At 38.0% G+C, this 18,401-nt stretch overlaps 1 protein-coding gene across 5 annotated transcripts in view; it reads right to left on the minus strand.

Moving 5' to 3' along the window:
* Window positions 1-1,016: 1,016 nt before the first annotated feature.
* Window positions 1,017-18,401, minus strand: part of Ipk1 (Inositol phosphate kinase 1) — a 98,786-nt gene continuing 81,401 nt past the window's right edge. For all 5 annotated transcript variants that reach the window (XM_085485963.1, XM_085485961.1, XM_029311753.2 and 2 more), the window contains 6 exons: window positions 15,713-15,917; window positions 5,232-5,437; window positions 4,713-5,147; window positions 3,984-4,202; window positions 3,548-3,915; window positions 1,017-3,110 (listed from right to left, as the gene is read on the minus strand). In XM_085485963.1, coding sequence (XP_085342089.1) covers window positions 2,879-3,110; window positions 3,548-3,915; window positions 3,984-4,202; window positions 4,713-5,147; window positions 5,232-5,437; window positions 15,713-15,917 — 1,665 coding nt within the window. In that variant the 3' untranslated portion in view covers window positions 1,017-2,878. The remainder of the gene's footprint in view (window positions 3,111-3,547; window positions 3,916-3,983; window positions 4,203-4,712; window positions 5,148-5,231; window positions 5,438-15,712; window positions 15,918-18,401) is intronic.

Genomic DNA, 18,401 nt, shown 5'->3' on the forward strand with positions numbered 1-18,401 from the left:
TCAAAAGACAACTGAATACTTGTACTCTAGAATGCGTGAAATACGAGATACGAATTATTGTCACGACTGTCAATTATTTATTTCGTTCCTCTCTCTCTCTCTTGTTTTTTCCTTTTTAAATTATTTCCTTTGTAAATTATTCGCGCGTAATTAATGTTGAAGTACGTTCCCTCGACGTTTTATAATTTTTATAGCTTGCGACTGTTCTTTTCTTTTAATGACAACAATTTTTCGAACTTGTTGGAAAATATGTTTCTTTTATTATATTTTAGTCATCCAATTTTTTAAGAATTTGCACAGGGTGACGGTTTAGCTTAGCACGGTCCTGGTTCGGTCAACACTGGTGCACGCTCACCCCACCTCGCTACCACGTCATTCATAACTGTGCAACATGGCCTTGTACCCGGAACAATCGCCCGTACGAAAAAATTCGATCGTGTTATTGGGATATTGTTGTGTGAATGTGCTACATTTCGACAGTCTATTGAGAGGTTACAATTTTTATAATCATTATTAAATTTTTTGCGGATAGTAATGATTTTATCAACTGCGTGTAATTACATATATTCACATAAATTCACATTTGTAATATTTTATAAAAATGTTTATTAAGGGTAAACAATATCTGTAATAAAACCAAAAACACAATAATGTTATAAATATATGTAATATATATATAACCTGTGCATGTACAGTTGTATATATAATACGTGTATAATATAAAACATTTATGTAGTATTTAAATTAATATCACATTATATTTCAACACATATATGATCAGATAGTTAATATAAGTTTTAATAGTATACTAGATAGTTGATATAAATTTTGAAGTACTTATATTTTACCAACTTTTTTATCATTTTGAAAGAAAGTTCTCTCTTTAATTACACTCACAATTTTTTTAAAATAAGATTTTTGATCTAATCTATTTTTTATTTTGTATCTTATAAGTAATATAATTAGCTAATGTTTTAAATTTGGCATTTTGAATTTGGCTATCACTTCACATATGATAATGTTACTTAATTTTATTTTTGAGACAATTACTAAATTGTACACAGTCTTTTGGATATAAACAAATTACATATTTTTCCTGTCTGTTATCACAGATAGCATATTTCATATCTTCTTTCCCAACTAAGAAAAAAACATTAACACTAAGTTTAAACAACCTGTTGTCAAAATCACAGTCTTATGATATACGCAACATCTTTATACATTTTATATACACACAAAAGAGAATTATTTTGAATTAAATAATATATCCATACTATAGCTTTGTAATATAAATTTTTCTATCGCAGTCATATAAATTGCTCAAATTATTTCATATAGAAAAAATAATATAATCTAATACTGATAGTAAATATAATCTGCGCAACAGCAATAAATTATAAAAACATTTGCACTTTATCTCTTATTTTTTAAGAGGGGTATTAATTATATTTGTGTAGTCTACATACATATTTACAGTTATTAAAGTTAAGTACTTTTAGCTCTAAGGCACTTTTTTGATAATAATGCATTTCAACTATAGGCCATTGTAAGATTCCATCCATTAAACAGGTAGTTAGAAATGAATAAATTCAATAAGCTATGATCCATATTGAAAAACATGATTAAGTTCATATATCGCATGTCTACAAGAGTTTTTCTTTTTTTTCTCGAATCACATAAAATAAGTCTTTCTTATTGTTAGACTGATAATTATAAATCATTTACAATCATGCAGCAAGTAAAAGAAGTTGTACTAATTATATTATTATAATTGTATTATTATGAAAAAATAGTGTTTTATTGAAAGATATTTAATTTAAGAATGTTGATTTTCAATGCTATCATTTGTACACACTCAATCAATTTTTCATTTATATATATATATATATATTTCAAACTTTTTTGTTCGTAATTAATGTTTAATGAAAAATTGCGAGATTATACCAAAACGCGATAAATTATATCGAATATGCAATAGAAAAGTCGAATATGTAACGGAAGCAACAAATATGATAAATGATAAGACAGATTTAAATATCTCAATATTTCTATTCCTGTAATATTCCTATCAGAATTCTTTTTTTAATGTAAATATGAGAAGTGGAAATCGTACATTGCTATATTTTTATAAACAAGTGATAAAGAAGAGAAATAAAAAGGTCAATATATAATAATAATTTTAAACGATTAATCTGTACACTGTTATATAATGTGAACATGTTTATATGCATGCATAAGTGTAATATGGAAAAGAAATACAATTCAAGATTTCTATATAAAAAACTAAAGAAACGTATCTTAATTATAAATATTAACGATTAATTGAGTTTTGAACATTGAGATAATTGTGACTTTGTATTACATTAATATAATCATTTTGCAAATCTTCATTGTTTGATTTGAAAGTTGTATACAGTTAATGAGAGAGAAAGAAAAGAATAATATAGAATCATTGTATATTACATCTGAATTGTGAAAGATTGAAAACATTGCAAATTTTGTTTGTGCATAATAATGAAAAATTTAAAACAAAAATCAAAGGATAAATATTTTTTTATCGTTGATTTCTCTAATATATATGTGCAATTTTTCTCTTTTCTTTATTACTTCTTATACATATATCCATTCCAAAGTAATTTCTAAAATACTTTACAAAAGAGATATTATATGATTGAGTCATGCATATATTATGCGATATATGAACAATCTTAATATTCCACATAGAAAAGGAATTGAAATTGAAATGACTATTAAAGAGAGAATGGAATCTTACGTATTATTAAAAATAACACGCTAATCGGTAAGCATATCTTCAATTAAGTGCACATGTACAATATATACATATAGATTCTCTTTATCTTGTACTAAATCTTTATCTTTATACTGTATTATTACTAGCATCGCTTCTTTGGCAATCATCTATACTCTTGGAAAAAATATCTTTCGCTAAAGAAATCACAGAATCAAAGATATCCAGATCTCGTTGTCGATGCTTCTTGATGGAGTGAACACTTTTCGGGTCCAAATCCGAGACTCTGACACTGCTTAAGAAATAAAGTTGCTCCGAAAGCTTGATTGTATTTTCCACGAGCACTTTTGACAAGTTTTCGCTGTATAAGAGAAAAATCATAATCGTTAGAAAATCAATACTTCTAATTATCTGATACATATTTAATATAATGAAAGTAACCGCTCGCTCGTTGCATTTAATATAGTAAATAATGATTCGCATGTTTGTATATTATGAATAGTTTTAGACACTTTTTATAAACTAATTATAATTATTTCATTTAGGATCACATAATCATAATCAAATAAATGTCAATTGCTCATCGTAATGCGGTATGTTGGGTGATTGCTATACGATTTGGACAATAGTTATAAAGAATAATTAACTATAGAAAGTATTTCCCCCTCATAGAAACTATCGTATTAACTCAATTTTATCATCATTTTTGCCTTTGTTAGAAAATTGTATGCAATTGTTTGAACAGCGCTTTGAACATGAGGTGAAAATACAGGCTATTGTTTCGAACAATGCACTTACGGATGCAATTCGCGGAAGGTCATTAATATCGAGCAATCTCTGGCAGTGGCGAATAAAAGATACATTCGCAACGTCGATAAATGTTTGGCGATAATCTGCATATTTGTCTTTTGCTCGTCGTTAGTGCTCTGATTATGCAAACTTCCATGAAATAACCGGCGCGAATCTAGGTTGGCACTAATTTCTGTTTGAGACGCGAAATAGCCATTTGCGACTATTCTCTGGACATTAGTAGATAAGATACACTCCGGACTAGCGTTATTATGGTTTTCGTTGGAATTGTCATCGTATCCTCTTGCAACGGTGCTTTCAAGAAGCGTTTCGGAGTTGATTTCTTTTATGTCTTCCTCCTTTTGAATAACTGCATTCTAAAACAGAGAAGCAATGTACTCGTGCATTCTGACATTTTTCACGGTAAAAATACGACATTACGTACCGTGACTTTACCGGGTAAAGCACGAAATACCGTGCTAGCGTGAGTCTCGTTTCGTAATTCCATCAAATCGGAGTATATCGTATCGTCATTCAGTAACGACGCAAAATCGGAGTAAATGCCGTAAATATAATTGGTATTGACGTAAGACAATCGCTGCATATTCCAAATTCTCTCCAGCACTGAATTTCTTGGCAACTCGTCGCCGTCAAAATTACAAATCTGCGAAATAAAAAAAACAAAAATTACAGTTAAAACTCCTGGCTCCTCGCCGTGACCATGTTAGATTATGACATCAGAGACGAGAAAGCACACGCTTAAAATTCTTAGATGTCATTTTTATTCGAAAAATGATTTCAGATGGCTTTAGCACACTTTTAAAATACTTGGAAAATTATTCTTTTTCCTTGACAGTCAATCAACAACCGTAAAATAATTGTGATACCAAACTTTATCATACGGAATGATTGTGCAAAGACCAGACGGATTGGGCTTCATATTACATTCATTTTACGGTTATTGATTGATTATAAAAAGAAAAGGCTAATTTTCGAGGTATTTTAAGAATGTGCTAAAGTCATCTAAAATGCTGTCTCATTTCGAAATGGTATCTGAGAATTTTTAACGTGTATTTTCTCACCTCTGACGCCATAATTCCAACATGGTCGGCGAGGAGTCTTAAAGGTATTATAGTGATTATTTCGATAAAATTGTCTTCGGTGCAACCCCAACCTTTCCCGCGAGGCGAAGGCAGCGTTCGGCTCTTGCGATCGCGTCCGGGTCGGCGCAGAATGTTGGATCTTGATTCGCGGATAAGGGTAAATTACACGGATAGCAAGCGGCGGACAATTCGTCCAGCTGTTCTTGCGCGAAAGGCCGCGTAAGAGCGGCGCATATCAAATTGCAAAACTCGTCGACGTTCGAGCGGCGAATTCGTCCGCTGCTCGTCGTTGTCGTCGCATTCCGAAACCATTCGTTCAGCACGTCCTCGAGATCGTTCGGCGACGACTCCTGATTGTAGACGACGGTGCCGTCCTTAAAGATTCTCAAATTGTTTTGCGGTGAATTCAGAAGCTCCTTCACGGCGGCCTTCATCCGCGCTTCCACTCCGGAGAAGAGCTCGAACGGGCAGTAATTGCTACGAGCGACGATGTCTCCCTTGCGTAGCTAAAAAATTTCCATATCTCATTTCGGTATCTCATTGTTTCGGTGTAATATCAATGTAAAAATTCATCAAACGATTCAATTTACCTTGGCATACTGATTGAGACAATACGGACATCCGGGAAACCTCTGCTCCGCCTTTTGCAGGTATCCCTGCTTAGGTTTTATCTCCACGCAGAACGTCGAACGGCTTCGAAACACGGTTTGATCCTCTTCCAACCGCAAATCCAGAAACGTATAATCCGGGAACTTTGTGGCGTATGTGTCTGCGATTATCTTGTGTCGGCGTTTCTCTGCAACAGAAGAAATGTTTCGCGTTACTTTCCATCTATGTTTATCTTCGACGAAATTTCTCGCTACGAAAAAAGTACGATTTGGAGGATAGATTTTACAGATGGAATCTTTTCAAGAATAGCCAAATTTTTCTCGCTCGACAAATATGGAAAAGTCAGAGAGACGATGCATAATGTACGATTATATAAAACTCGACTGTCCTAAAATAAAGCTCCTTCATCGGGTTGGGTTATTAGCCGAAAACGCGTATGAAATGTTTTTACGATTCGCGTGATGTCAAAAATAGAAGAAAGTCACGCGAGATGTCGAGAAAACCGAAAGTAAATTTTTAACGAAATTTAATAGTAGAACGGAGTTTGTTCGCGCCAAATATAGATGCTGAAAGTATTACATCGCACATAATGAAAGGCGCTAATTGGTGATTTAGCGACAAAAGAAATAAAAGAAAAACGCGCAAGGATAGAAAATGTCAAGTAATAAAATCCTTATAAAATCGTAATGAGTGTAATTGATAGATGAAAGAGATACTTTCTCTGATAAAGATATCAAAAGATACTAAAATATCGTAAAAGCAAGGAATCGAGACATCATATACATCTTTTTCTCCGTATTACCTTTTCTCGGAACTTTCATAAATGCATTAGTAGGTACAAATAGTAAAATAAAACGCGTCATATTCCGTCGCAATATTCTAAGAGACTACAAGAGGAAATTCCCGCTTCGGCACTTTGATATCAGAAAAACACTCCCTGGATGGAGAGATGTTGAGACTAGAGGATAAGATGAACCGCGAAATACGAGTCTAAACAGCTCGCAATCTCCTCGTCCCGGACGACTGCGCGACGATCGTTTATCGGAGGTAGCATAAATTAACGAGCGCGCGGTTAAACTTTCCCTGTGCGCATTTGCCTCCGTCCAAGGTGGTACTCCGTAAGATATCGCCACAATTAAACGCGTCGAACAAAAGTTGCCTCGTTATCTCGCTTATCCGTCAGCGGGATATTCGGCCGGCATCCCCCAAAATTGAATGTACTCCATTAGTCACCATCTCGTATTCCCGCAAAAAGGAACATTATTAAGACTAGTGGCGCCTCGCCGACCATGTTGGAATTGTGACGTCAGAGGCGAGAAAATACGCTCAAAATTCTGCTATTTCGAAATTTAAAAAACACTTCAGATAACTTTGGCACACCCTTATAATAATATAATCAATCAACAGCTATAAAATAACGTACTATAGAAGGCCCAGTTTATATCTAATCTGCACATGCACACGACAAGGTCTGATATCACGATCATTTTACGGTTGTTGATTGACTGTCGGGAAAAGAATAGTTTTGAAGGTATTTTAAGTTATGTGTCAAAGCCATCTGAAATAATGATTCATCGAAATATCTTCTCATTTAAAAATGACATCTAAGAATTTTCAGCGTGTGCTTGCTAAAGTCACAATCCAACAAGGCCGCGGCAAGGACCTCCAGGAACCTTAAAAATCGGCTATACAAATAGAGAAGGCGAAAAAAATGTATACGATTTTAATCATCACGATGATTGGCGATTTGCCAATATCCGTCAATCGCTGATGAAACATTCAAGAGAGAAAAGAAAGAAAAGTTTTTTAAATTACATTATTCTTTTCATTTATCGATAATTAAAGTTGAATACATGATACATAAACATTTTGTTCCCCTCAAAAATTGCGTTGAATATTTTTTGCCCGTCAAATTTCGCCGTCAAATGCACCCGTTGGCAAAAATTTCTCTTCGCGTGACGAGCGCCGATGAAACGAGAGATGTCCACGTCGAAAGATAATGACATATGGTAATTTTGCTAAATGCCGTGTGCGCGTTTAAATTTCGCGCATCATGCGCGATCAAAATTGTTGATCACAATCACGCGTGTTTCCTTTTTTCTCTTCAAGGGAAAGCTACCCGGTTGATATATGAGAGTAAACGTAACTCTTTTTTTTCAGAGCTATTTCTTGTTTCAACCTTCTCCACCGAGCAATTTTGTATTTTGTACATCTATTAATATTAATAAAAAAAATTGTCACAACACACAATTAAAATAAAAAATCCTTGCCGAGCCGGTCTCGCCAAATGCACATACATCTTGTACATTAAATTACGTCTTATTACGTAAATTGTGTCTTTTTAAGATGCAATTTACGCACGTTAAAGAGGTCAATTACTCCGACCAGCCATTTTCGTTTAACCTTATATTACGTCCGTTCCAGTCTACGTCGGTATTGACTATATTGAGAGAAGACTGATTACGTCATATTGTATCAACGTTAGGCGCGGAAAATGTAATGCGTATTCGAAATAGTCTCACGCTCGGATGAAACACTTCCGCGTCATTAACTCGTTGCCTGTCATTATCGATTGTCGAAGGCGAACTACTCGAGATAGCATTTGTAAAATGAAATATAATTCCGAGAAATAATATCCTGATCTCGGGATACCGGCCAATCACGCTTTGATTGAAATTTATATTTTTTTACAAATTTTATTTTACATTCCCTCGCGCGCGCAAATTGTTGCAAGTACCTATATACGAAATGAAAGTGTGCGCGTCGATCGGATACTATATTACATTTCTTCCGGTTCGGAATGATTATTGTAGGACTGTATCAGAGGACGAGAGCGCAAAGTGCACAGCAGGCGATATCAGTGGCGGTTATGCGGAGCCGTGTAGGTTTACACAGTCTCTGTGTACACATTCCTCGTTACAGTCTTCGAAAATAAACACGCGATATTCGGTCGCAAAAATACCCTGCGATCCCCGACGTGGCTCGATCTCCCTCTGAAAATAGGTGATATCGACGACTGTCCTCGAAAGCGAGAGGTGTGGGCGATTAAAGCAAAAAAATAAAAAAAAAATAAAACGAAAAAAAAAGGAAAGAATCCCACGAGGTTGCGGCAATTACTGCGTTAACGAGCCGCAGCTATGCGGAGCCGCGTAAATTTGCACAGTCGCGGACCGATAAAAGCGTGGCGTTACAACGTTAACCTTTTGCGGTCCAAGTGTGCCTACGAGGCACCTCGCTGAATATATTGTTATTATGACTAATTATATCAGCAAAGTATAAATGGGGCATTATATTTCGTTACTGAAACGCCTACTCCTGCTAAAAATAATGATTCGCGTAGTTATCTGCATCACATTTTGATCGCATAGTCTTTTTTTAATTCGCTTTCTCTCGTAGAAATTGTTTCAAGTCGTAATTATTCAAAGGAAAGATATATGTTGTGTTTTTATTATTTCGTTCTTTCACATATTTTGCGAATAAAATATGTTTCATTAATAAAATTCTTTTTACAATTATTTTATTATTTTAACAATACAAAAATATATAAATAAATGAAATGAAATTTCCGGTTGAAAAATAAAATCTGTCTTTTGTGAGTACCGTTACATTATTTTTCGCATTGAATTACCTTGTAGCATATAACATTATAGCCAAAAAAAGTCGGACTCATTCCGCGGTATTTCGCATGAGAATTTACACGGATCGCAAAAGGTTAAATTGCAAGAACATACAGAGATTATACTATTACAACTTTTGCGCGCGAGATAATTACATTACATCTCGCCGGCATTTACATATTAATCGCTTCGTCGCGAGGAAATGGAAGGCCAGCTTGCAACGCTGACGTGTACATGTAACAAGTTTCTACATCATTTTCACGCAGTATGTGAATCTTTTTTTCTTCTTTTAAACCAAAGCCGCGATATGCCGGAAAATTGCATGCAATATCACCGTTTTTCGTATATTTCTCGGACGATAAGACAGGAGAGCCGGCTCCGATCCGTTAATTAGATATTGATGAAAGCGATCGCGGTGACGATGATTCGGTTTTGCACGCATTAGATCAATCTGGCGTGTTATTGGAGGAAACGACGACGCGCGGGAGGATCAACTTTGCCCGACGATCAAATTGACGGCGAAATTGCCGCTATATATCGAGGGGGTTGGGAGAGAATTTTTCCCTTCCACCCTCCGCGTCGTCGTCGTCGTTCGGTAATAACGTACACGCGCTCGGAAACGTGCGCCACGACATACGGTGCGACAGGAAATCAATACCGCCATATCGCGCGCGAGTGCGCAATATCGTCGGAGATAACAACGCGCGATTTTCGCTCTCCGGGCCTCTGTATGTACACTTTTGCGCGTATATATGACGCGGCTTTTTAAATAAAAATATCGACAGTCGAGAGTTTCACAATGTGTATGTGCGTATAAAGGCAAACGATAACCCGGCTGAATGCCGAAAGAGAGAGAGAGAGCTTTTTACGTGTTACATCAGGGGACACGGATCGACTTGGTTTCGATTAAACTTTTTCAACATATTTGTCGAGGAAAAAGTGATACGGTTAATTGATTTTCGATTCGGATATCAATCGAGAACGCGGCATCAATATTTACAAAGTATTCGAGATAAAAGATTAAGGAGAGAATTATCGAGTGGATAGGAGGGAAATTAAATACGAGTCGCGGTAAAAAGACCTGTCATTTCTTTTTTCTCTCCCAACGCATCGTTTGACTTTTAAAGACACCTTTTCCCTTATAGAAATTACGCTCGTTACACGCGAGCGAGCACGGTAATTAGCCGTGTTTCCTTTTAACGATATTTCTCGAAAGAGTCGGAACATGTATATGTATATGTATATAGACACACACACACACACACACACAAACACCTAGCCGAATAGAATCTCGCCGCTGGAACCGCAACACAGCTCTTCCCGCGAAATATATTTTCCAGCCCGACGCGCGCCGTAATGTCGTTTACCCTCGCCTTCTCGTTTTGTAATCGTCGGCCAAGACGCGACATGAGCAAGAGAAGGAGGAGAGACGGGGATGGCTTCTATTTCCAATCGCGTCGTCGTCGGAGAAAGTGCCAACGCGTCGGAATATCGACAAGCCCGCGGAAAGAAAAGCGGAAGAGCCACCACGGCCGACCGACCACTTGTTGCATTCGCAGCCGCGAGAGAGATTCGGGCTAGGATGGATTTTCGGCCGATGGGAACAAAAAAATACCCTCGATAAACTGATAAATTTATCCGCGAGACGGAAAGAACGTATGCATATTTCGCTTCGATTGTGCCGAAAGTTTTGCGCCAACATTGCGAGCTAAATCCCGAAACTGTATAGCATAAGTACGGTGACCATCTTCAAACTGATTGGGGACTATGTTGAATGATTCCAATTGGTTTTAATATAGTCGAATCAGTTTCAAATTACAAGAATAAAAACGTAGACTTCTAATAGTCCCAGAATTATTTCCTTTCTTTGTTCATTGATCTCCACTTTGATCGCAAACTGATTTGGGACTATGTTGAATGATTCCAATTGGTTTCAATATAGTCGAATCAGTTTCAAACTACAAGAATAAAAACGTAGACTTCTAATAGTCACAGAATTATTTCCTTCTTTTGTTCATTGATCTTCACTTTGATCGCAAACTGATTTGAGACTATGTTGAATGATTCCAATTGATTTCAATATAATCGAATCAGTTTCAAATTATAAGAATAAAAACGTAAACTTCTGAGAGTCACAGAATTATTTCTTTTCTTGCTCGTCGATTTCTACTTTGATCACGAACTGATTTGGAACTATGTTGAATGATTCCAAACAATTTTCGATCAAAGTGGAGATCGACGAGCAACAAAAAAATAATTCCGACTATCAGAAGTCTACATTTTCTAATTTAAAATTGATTCGACCATGTTGAAGCAATCCTTGGTTTCTTAAATAAGTTACAGATTAGAGGTTTTGTTGTTTTGGTACAAATTCTCATGTTGTAAGGCTCCTCGTCGCGGCCATGGATTGTGACTTCAGAGAAGAAAATGCACGCTGAAAATTCTTGCGTGCCATCTTTAGATAAAAAGATATTTTGATGAAACAATACTATAAATCTCTTTGGCACACTTGTAAAACAGTCCGAAACTATTTTTTCCCCTTGACAGTCAATCAACAACCGTAAAATGATCGTGTCATGCGGAATGACTGCGCATGTGCAAAAACTAGACGGACTGGTCTCCTATTACAGTAATTTTATAGCTGTTGGTTGATTATAAAGGGAAAAGGATAGTTTTCAAGGTACTTTAAGAGTGAGCTGCATCCGAAGTGTTGTTTCATCGAAATATTTAACGCGTATTTTCTCGCCTCTGACGTCGCAATTCCAACATGGTCAACATGGAAAGGACAAAATTGTAATATAAAGAACAAAATTAAGTTTTGAGGAAAATGAATAAATCTAAAAGACAGTTACTTGAAATAAAGAACGATCACCGTAGACCATAATAAATGTAAAACTCGTTACTTTATATGCGGGAAAACGCATACAAAAACAAGCTGCGTTTCCATTTTTATTCACCGTCTATAGTCTCTGCAACGGCGCGTCACGGTCAATCTTGGTTAATTAATATAAGACGGAGGATTATAATTTGTGAATATATACGTGAAGGGATAGGACATCTTCCGATTAGCATCTCTTCCCAGTCACCCCTGTACGCAGCCGCGCGTACATCCTGCCTGCGTGCTTGCGTATACCACCCATCATCCGAGGGTTCTGCCACCAACGCGGTGCTCCCCATTTCGCAAAGTCTGTCGAACAGATTTCCGGTGGAAAATACACCCGGGCATTCCCTTACACACGCTAACTTTGGCCGCCTGAGCGTAAACAACGGTAGTCCACGCCCACGCAAGCAAACGAGTATGTGTCTATCGCGCGAAACGATTAATCCGCGAACTGTGTTGAGACACAGATGCACGCAAACTGTCCCCTCGCACGAATGTAGAGCACGAATGGCTCGATATTGATTGTAAAAAAATTAAATAAAATTTCTTTCCCTTTTCAGCCACAATATCGAGCCATTTCTTTCTCCCTAGCAACAAAGGATATTATTCTTATAGGAAAATTAATTATTCTTATCTCACTTATAGTTGCCATGTTACATCAAAGTCTATCAAGGGTATCATAGAGGTAGATTAATTATCAATATTTAAAAATAATCCTAAAAAAAGAGAAAAAAAGCCGGATTTTTTGCACACGCGCGATCGATAGATCCGATAAGGACGATGACGATGATCACCCGGGGCGATCTCGCATCGAAGGAGAAGAGGGAAGTGGTTGCACTCGAAGAAGGCGAAATTGTCGGCGCGTTGCATACAATGGGCGGATCTCCTTCTCGCCGATAGCGGATGATAAACGTTGCTGCATTATTCAAAAATAAATCCGCGCTCGCGCGCATAGCCACCATCTCGCGCTTTCATTGTGTGTAATAAATGTTCTCGAACAAAACGCATCCAGGGTAGGTAGGCTAGAAATCTTGGCGAGATCAAATTCGGTTTCCCTCGTCGAGCGAATGCATGCGTGGGCGTTTCTCTTCTATTATTATACGCCTTTCAGTTAATTGACGCGAGGCTGTTCATCGAGGCTGAGTTGCGAACGTGCGATTTTTTTTTCGAAGGATGAATATCGTAGAATAAATGTCAGGTGACATGGATGACATTTGTTTACAACCGCAACTTGATGTCAAACGTGTACGAGTAATTTTACCGTTGATTAACCGTAGATATGGCGAGAAAGTTTTTCGCTGGTTTGAGATAAGCGCGAATGATGTACGAGAAGTTAGGTATAAGATTAAAACGTATACGTGTGATGGGATTAAGAGATGACACTCATTATCACGCGGATTAATATCTGCCGCGAGGAAGAAAGCATCTATACCATAGTTTGCCTTTTATGTTCGAGATGATGCTGCAATTTTCGATGAAAAATAATGTTTTCTCTCCAACTTTTACATTTGATTAACCGATGTCGGTGCTTTCGCGCGCTATCGGAACCGACGAAAGTCGAGATAAGGCTCGTATATAGATCTCGTTGACGTACTTTCTTCTCAGTATCATTTAATTATTTATTTATTTTTTTTTAGAAATTATTATAGACAACTCACCAGATCGGTGATCTCGCGTTGAAGATGATATTTAAATAACCTTACACGCGCGCATTGACTTCTCCGAGGGAATAAGTGTCCTTCTCGACGGACACCTCGGGGTCGCGGTCTCTTCATAGATAAAAGCGACTGAGCGCGCGAAGATTCGCGCTACGATTGAGATTTCCCTCGTAGATTAAAAGCTGTTTATTCGGAATTCCAAGGTAAATTAAGAAACGTGAGCGAAATAGTTTATCGCGGGATACGTGTATCTCTCGAGAGGGGATTAAAAAGATAAGGCGGACAGCCAAGGCGACGCAGGATTCTCGCACTGACTTTAAACGTCATCTCGAGGACACTTCTTCTTCTCATCTGGCGACGTCGTCGTCGTCGTCGTTTCGAGAGCGCGCAGCTGCAAACGAAGAATGTGTGGGTCGCACGCAGCCTGCGAGAGCCGCGTGTCGTAAATTTAGGTCCTCCGAGAGGCGGATATTTTTTTTTAATTCCGAAAAGCGCCGGTCGAGACAGCGATATTCGAATTGCGGGTCTTTCTCTCTCTCTCGAGTATCGATTGGTGGACTTGTTCAGGAAAAATGGTATCTGTTAATATTTCTCAAGAATTAATTCATGTTAGTTGCTGCGACATGTAATAAATATTACTATATGAATTAAAGAAAGATTATCTCTCACGCGGTTGTTCGTGAGAATATATATAGACGTAAATGGCATGACGTTTTTTTTTTTTTTTTATAATCGTCGGCATCGATTAGCTATCAAGTAGGGAGGAGCCGATTCTCACGTAAACGTCTGAATAACGTTTGCTCGCCGCCTACGAGTCTATACGAGAGATCGTTTCGCGCAGAGTGATTTTGACAGGCCTCCTCTCCCTCGGATAGAAAGTTGTTATCGTCGGGATAAAATGTTAATATATAATTATCCCGCCGCGCCGCTGCGATTATTAATGACGACAGCGATGTCTAATTCTCCGCGCGACTTAATATATCGCGCGCGTCTACATTACGCACTTTTATCTCGATAAAACGTTCATGATTTCTAGCGCAAAGTATATAGATTACAAAAATGTAAAAAGAAGAGAAAATCATTTTCCATAATAGAAAACATATAAATGGCGTTATAATATTTGTCCGATGCGAAAATAATTAAGTTTCCGAATTTTGAAAATTTATTAAGGCTTCTGACTTCTCGTCGATCATGTTGGAATTGTGACGTAACGGACGAGAAAACGCAAAAACTACAAATTCTTATAGATGCCATTTCGAAATAACAAAATATTTCGATGAAACAGCATTTGAAATGGGTGCTTTAGCACTCTCTTAAAATGATCCCTTTCTCTTTTTAATCAATCAACAGCTGTAAAATTATTGTAAACTGTAACATGAGGGTCAGGCTGCTCTTTGCACATGCGCAGTCATTTCTCATAACAAAGTTTTTACGGCTGTTGATTGACTGTCAAGGGAAAAGAAGTTTTCCCTTTTCGATGTATTTTAAAAAGTGTGTAAAATATCTTTTCATTTAAAAATGGCATCTAACAATTTTCAGTATATGCTTTCTCACCTTTGACGTCACAATCTAACATGACCTAGGAGCCTTAAATCGCCAAACTTGATGAATTTCCATCAGGACGCGTTTATGCGAATCTGCGGAATCGATTAATTTACAAAGCGAACTTTCTTTCTGCTTCGGACACTGTAATATTATCATTCGATGTTATCGATCGGTAGTTTTCTATGCCACGTCAAAGAAGAACGAAACAAGCGAAGCGGCAACAAGGTACAACCTGATCGGCTCTTATTTACAATGTTACGGGCAAAAATCGATGAAATTTCAGCTCCAGGCTTCTCGCGTGCACGAGAAACTCGCTGCTCCCGACTTTGGATATTTATTTGTATATATATTCGAAGCATCGGGAAAAAAAATAAAGTGGCAGGTGTTCGAATATCGAGGAAGAATAATTCGACGACTATCTCAATAAGTAAAGATGGCGCGATCCGAAAGCACCTGTTCATTTTAACGGCACGCGATCGCACGCAAATATTGAAAATCTACATCGTATACCGGAGAAAGCGGATGTTCGAAATAATTGTTCGTAATCACGAGAGTTTAAACCAAAATTAACAAGAAACAAAGGCCGCAATTGTGCGGATCAATTGAATTAATTTTCAAACAAATTCGCGGAATGAATGAATTTTCAAACGCTATTGAAATACCAATATTTGGTATATTTGGTTATAATAAATTCTCTAGGGGAGAAATAATAGAGAGACACTGCGATGTGTTGAACGATATGCGTGGGAAAAGAATTTTACCTGGTCGATGAGGGCGGATGGCGTCCGACAATTTGGCTATATCAGCTGCGTCGTAACGAATAATTTCGGGTATCTGCGCATAAGAGCCCAAAAAACAGGAAACCACGTTCCTGGCGTACCACACCTCCCGGTGCGCGCGTGTTTTGCCGCCGTCCGGTGAAACCTCGCCCGGCAACGACTTCCGGAATCGTATTACCCTGCGCTCCTGAAAGGCAAAAAAGGCGAACCCTCTAAAGTCAATAAAATCAAATCGATATCGCGTCTGATATTTCGCGATTTTTCTTCGACGAGGAATAATTGCGCCAGAATAGTTGTGGAAACGCAAACGGAAATTCGCGTCTGATAAAAAAAATATATCCAAGGTAAACGTTCGTCGCGGCTATTTTCTTCCCGTTGGCAACGACCCGGTCTCGGTTTCCGCTCTGGACAAACAAACGACCCGGCGAAGCGTTTTCTATGCGCCTGTGGATATACGCGGCTCGCGTTATCAAGAACGGATCAATCGCCTCCCAACCTGGGGACATCGAGCGAACGGCGAATGTAGGTCGACTCTATGAAAGATTCTCGGGTTAAAGATAACAGGGTGGGCTCGCCTCGTCTCTTGTTTCCAAGCACGTGTTCGACTCTATATCTCGTCGCTACACGGCCTCTCCGATCGAACCGATCGGAGCTATTAATCATATGCGCGCGGGCGATGGTTAGGTAAGGTTCTAGGACACTCCGTTATTCGATTCGTTCGGGTTCTCTTTCTCTCTTTGATTTTCCGTCGGTGATAAATATATATATATATATTGACATATCGATATACCGCGCGCGATAATCGTTTCGCATTTGATTTCATTTTTTTAACTCGCACCTTCCATCATACATCTTATTCCTCTCGCTAATTTCAGCAGAGAGAAATCACGCCGACAGTTCTAGGACATCCGCGCTCGGACCTCGGACAACCCAAAGTCACTTGGACGTCGAAGCGATGTATTACTAATGTATGAAAAAAATGGTGTTTCCGAAATTGGCATCGGTTGCCATGCGGCGCGAACCGAACGCAATTTTCGTTTTTCATTCCGATAACGAAAGCCCCGACTCTCTCATTGACATTTCGAAAGCCCAGCCACTTGCTCGCAAGAATTTCGCAAGTCTTGGACAAACAGGCGTATGTAACTGTTACTTAACAAGCGTGCCGCGTTCGACACGGCTCGATCGACAAACGCATCACGTACCGTGTCGAATTTGTTATTTTCACACGGAGAAAAACGAGGAAAGAGACTCTTATCCCCGAGCCCGAGTCCACTTTTCCGATTTCAACCCAAAGCTCCTAGACTCGTTCAATTTAGCCTCCTCCAAATCGATCCATCACAGTTAAATATAAAAGGATTAAATTTAAACCAATTTCTCGAGTTAAATTTGTTTAACTAACTATATGTATCAAATTTATTACTTTAACAAAAAATATATAGTTAAAATCATTTTTTGTTAAGTCAAAGGGTTACATTAACTTATACACCTATAGTAAATAATAAACTAAATTTTAGTCAATCCATTGTCTTACAATTAGTTAAATTAACAACATATTGAGTAGGAGCAGTGGCGACTTATAGGGATGGTTAAAAAGAACTCAAATTAGGTGTAATTTAACACAATGAATTTAACAGGCATTAATTGATCCGGATCGGCGAGGTGCGATAAAAATGCTCGAGATTCTGTTCGCGATCTTCAATCTCTCTATCGCTATATCGCTTGAATATCGCATAAACGACGATGTTGCGGCATTAATTAGCTAGCGGGGTAAACCGGCCACGCTGATGATCGTTTCGTCATATAAATAAAAGATAGAGACGAACGCGCCCGATGAGGCCGTCGGCTCAATAATGACGTACAGCGGCGAATGCTCGACAGGTTGTTGCTACGCGTTCCACTTTGCTGACCGTTCGCCACCGATATACGTGCGAATTATTGACGATTCGATAATAGTCGCGATAGCCGGACCACCCGTCGATACCAACGTCGATGAAAAGAGGCAAAAGGAAACAAATGTAGCAAAGTGGATGGAAAAATAGAATATAAACTCTTGCGAAACCGTTACCGGACGAGGTCGAAACTCTCCTATCTCTCTCGTTCTCGAAGAACGGATTGTCTGGCCGGCACAATTGAATGCGAAAATAAAATCTGGAGCTCCGGTTTAATTTCTCGCGCGTCTCTTTTCCTCTTTCATCAGAAGGAGCGTGCGACCCGACGTGAACCGCCGTGAATCGATATATAGGCTAAGTCGGCTGACGTGGTTACAAGTTTTTTTCATGCGTCACGTCTATTAATGCAAACCGTGTATATACCTATCTACGTGGTTTTCCTTTTTTTTTTCTCTCTCTCTTTCGTGCATAGTTTGCGCCGACAAACGCACGCGATTATGGCGCGCCTAAAAATACCGGATAAATTCGAATAATCAATATTTTGAATAAATGTTTGCGTTTTCGACAACATCTTTGTACAAACAAAGATCGTGATTCGGTCAGTTTATTTTCCGAAATTTTACCGTTACTTTATCGTTAATATATTGTAATCGCGTTTCGAGATGCGAATAAAGATATCGAGTTGTGATTTATTAAACTCGCAATATTGTGTAATCATCAGTCGTTGCGATACGCAAGACGTTACGACAATAATTATTGACGCACTTGAGAATAATAACGCG

Source organism: Nylanderia fulva, unplaced genomic scaffold, assembly GCF_048542155.1.
Source record: "Nylanderia fulva isolate GAGA-0341 unplaced genomic scaffold, ASM4854215v1 Scaffold4, whole genome shotgun sequence".
Taxonomy (NCBI): domain Eukaryota; kingdom Metazoa; phylum Arthropoda; class Insecta; order Hymenoptera; family Formicidae; genus Nylanderia; species Nylanderia fulva.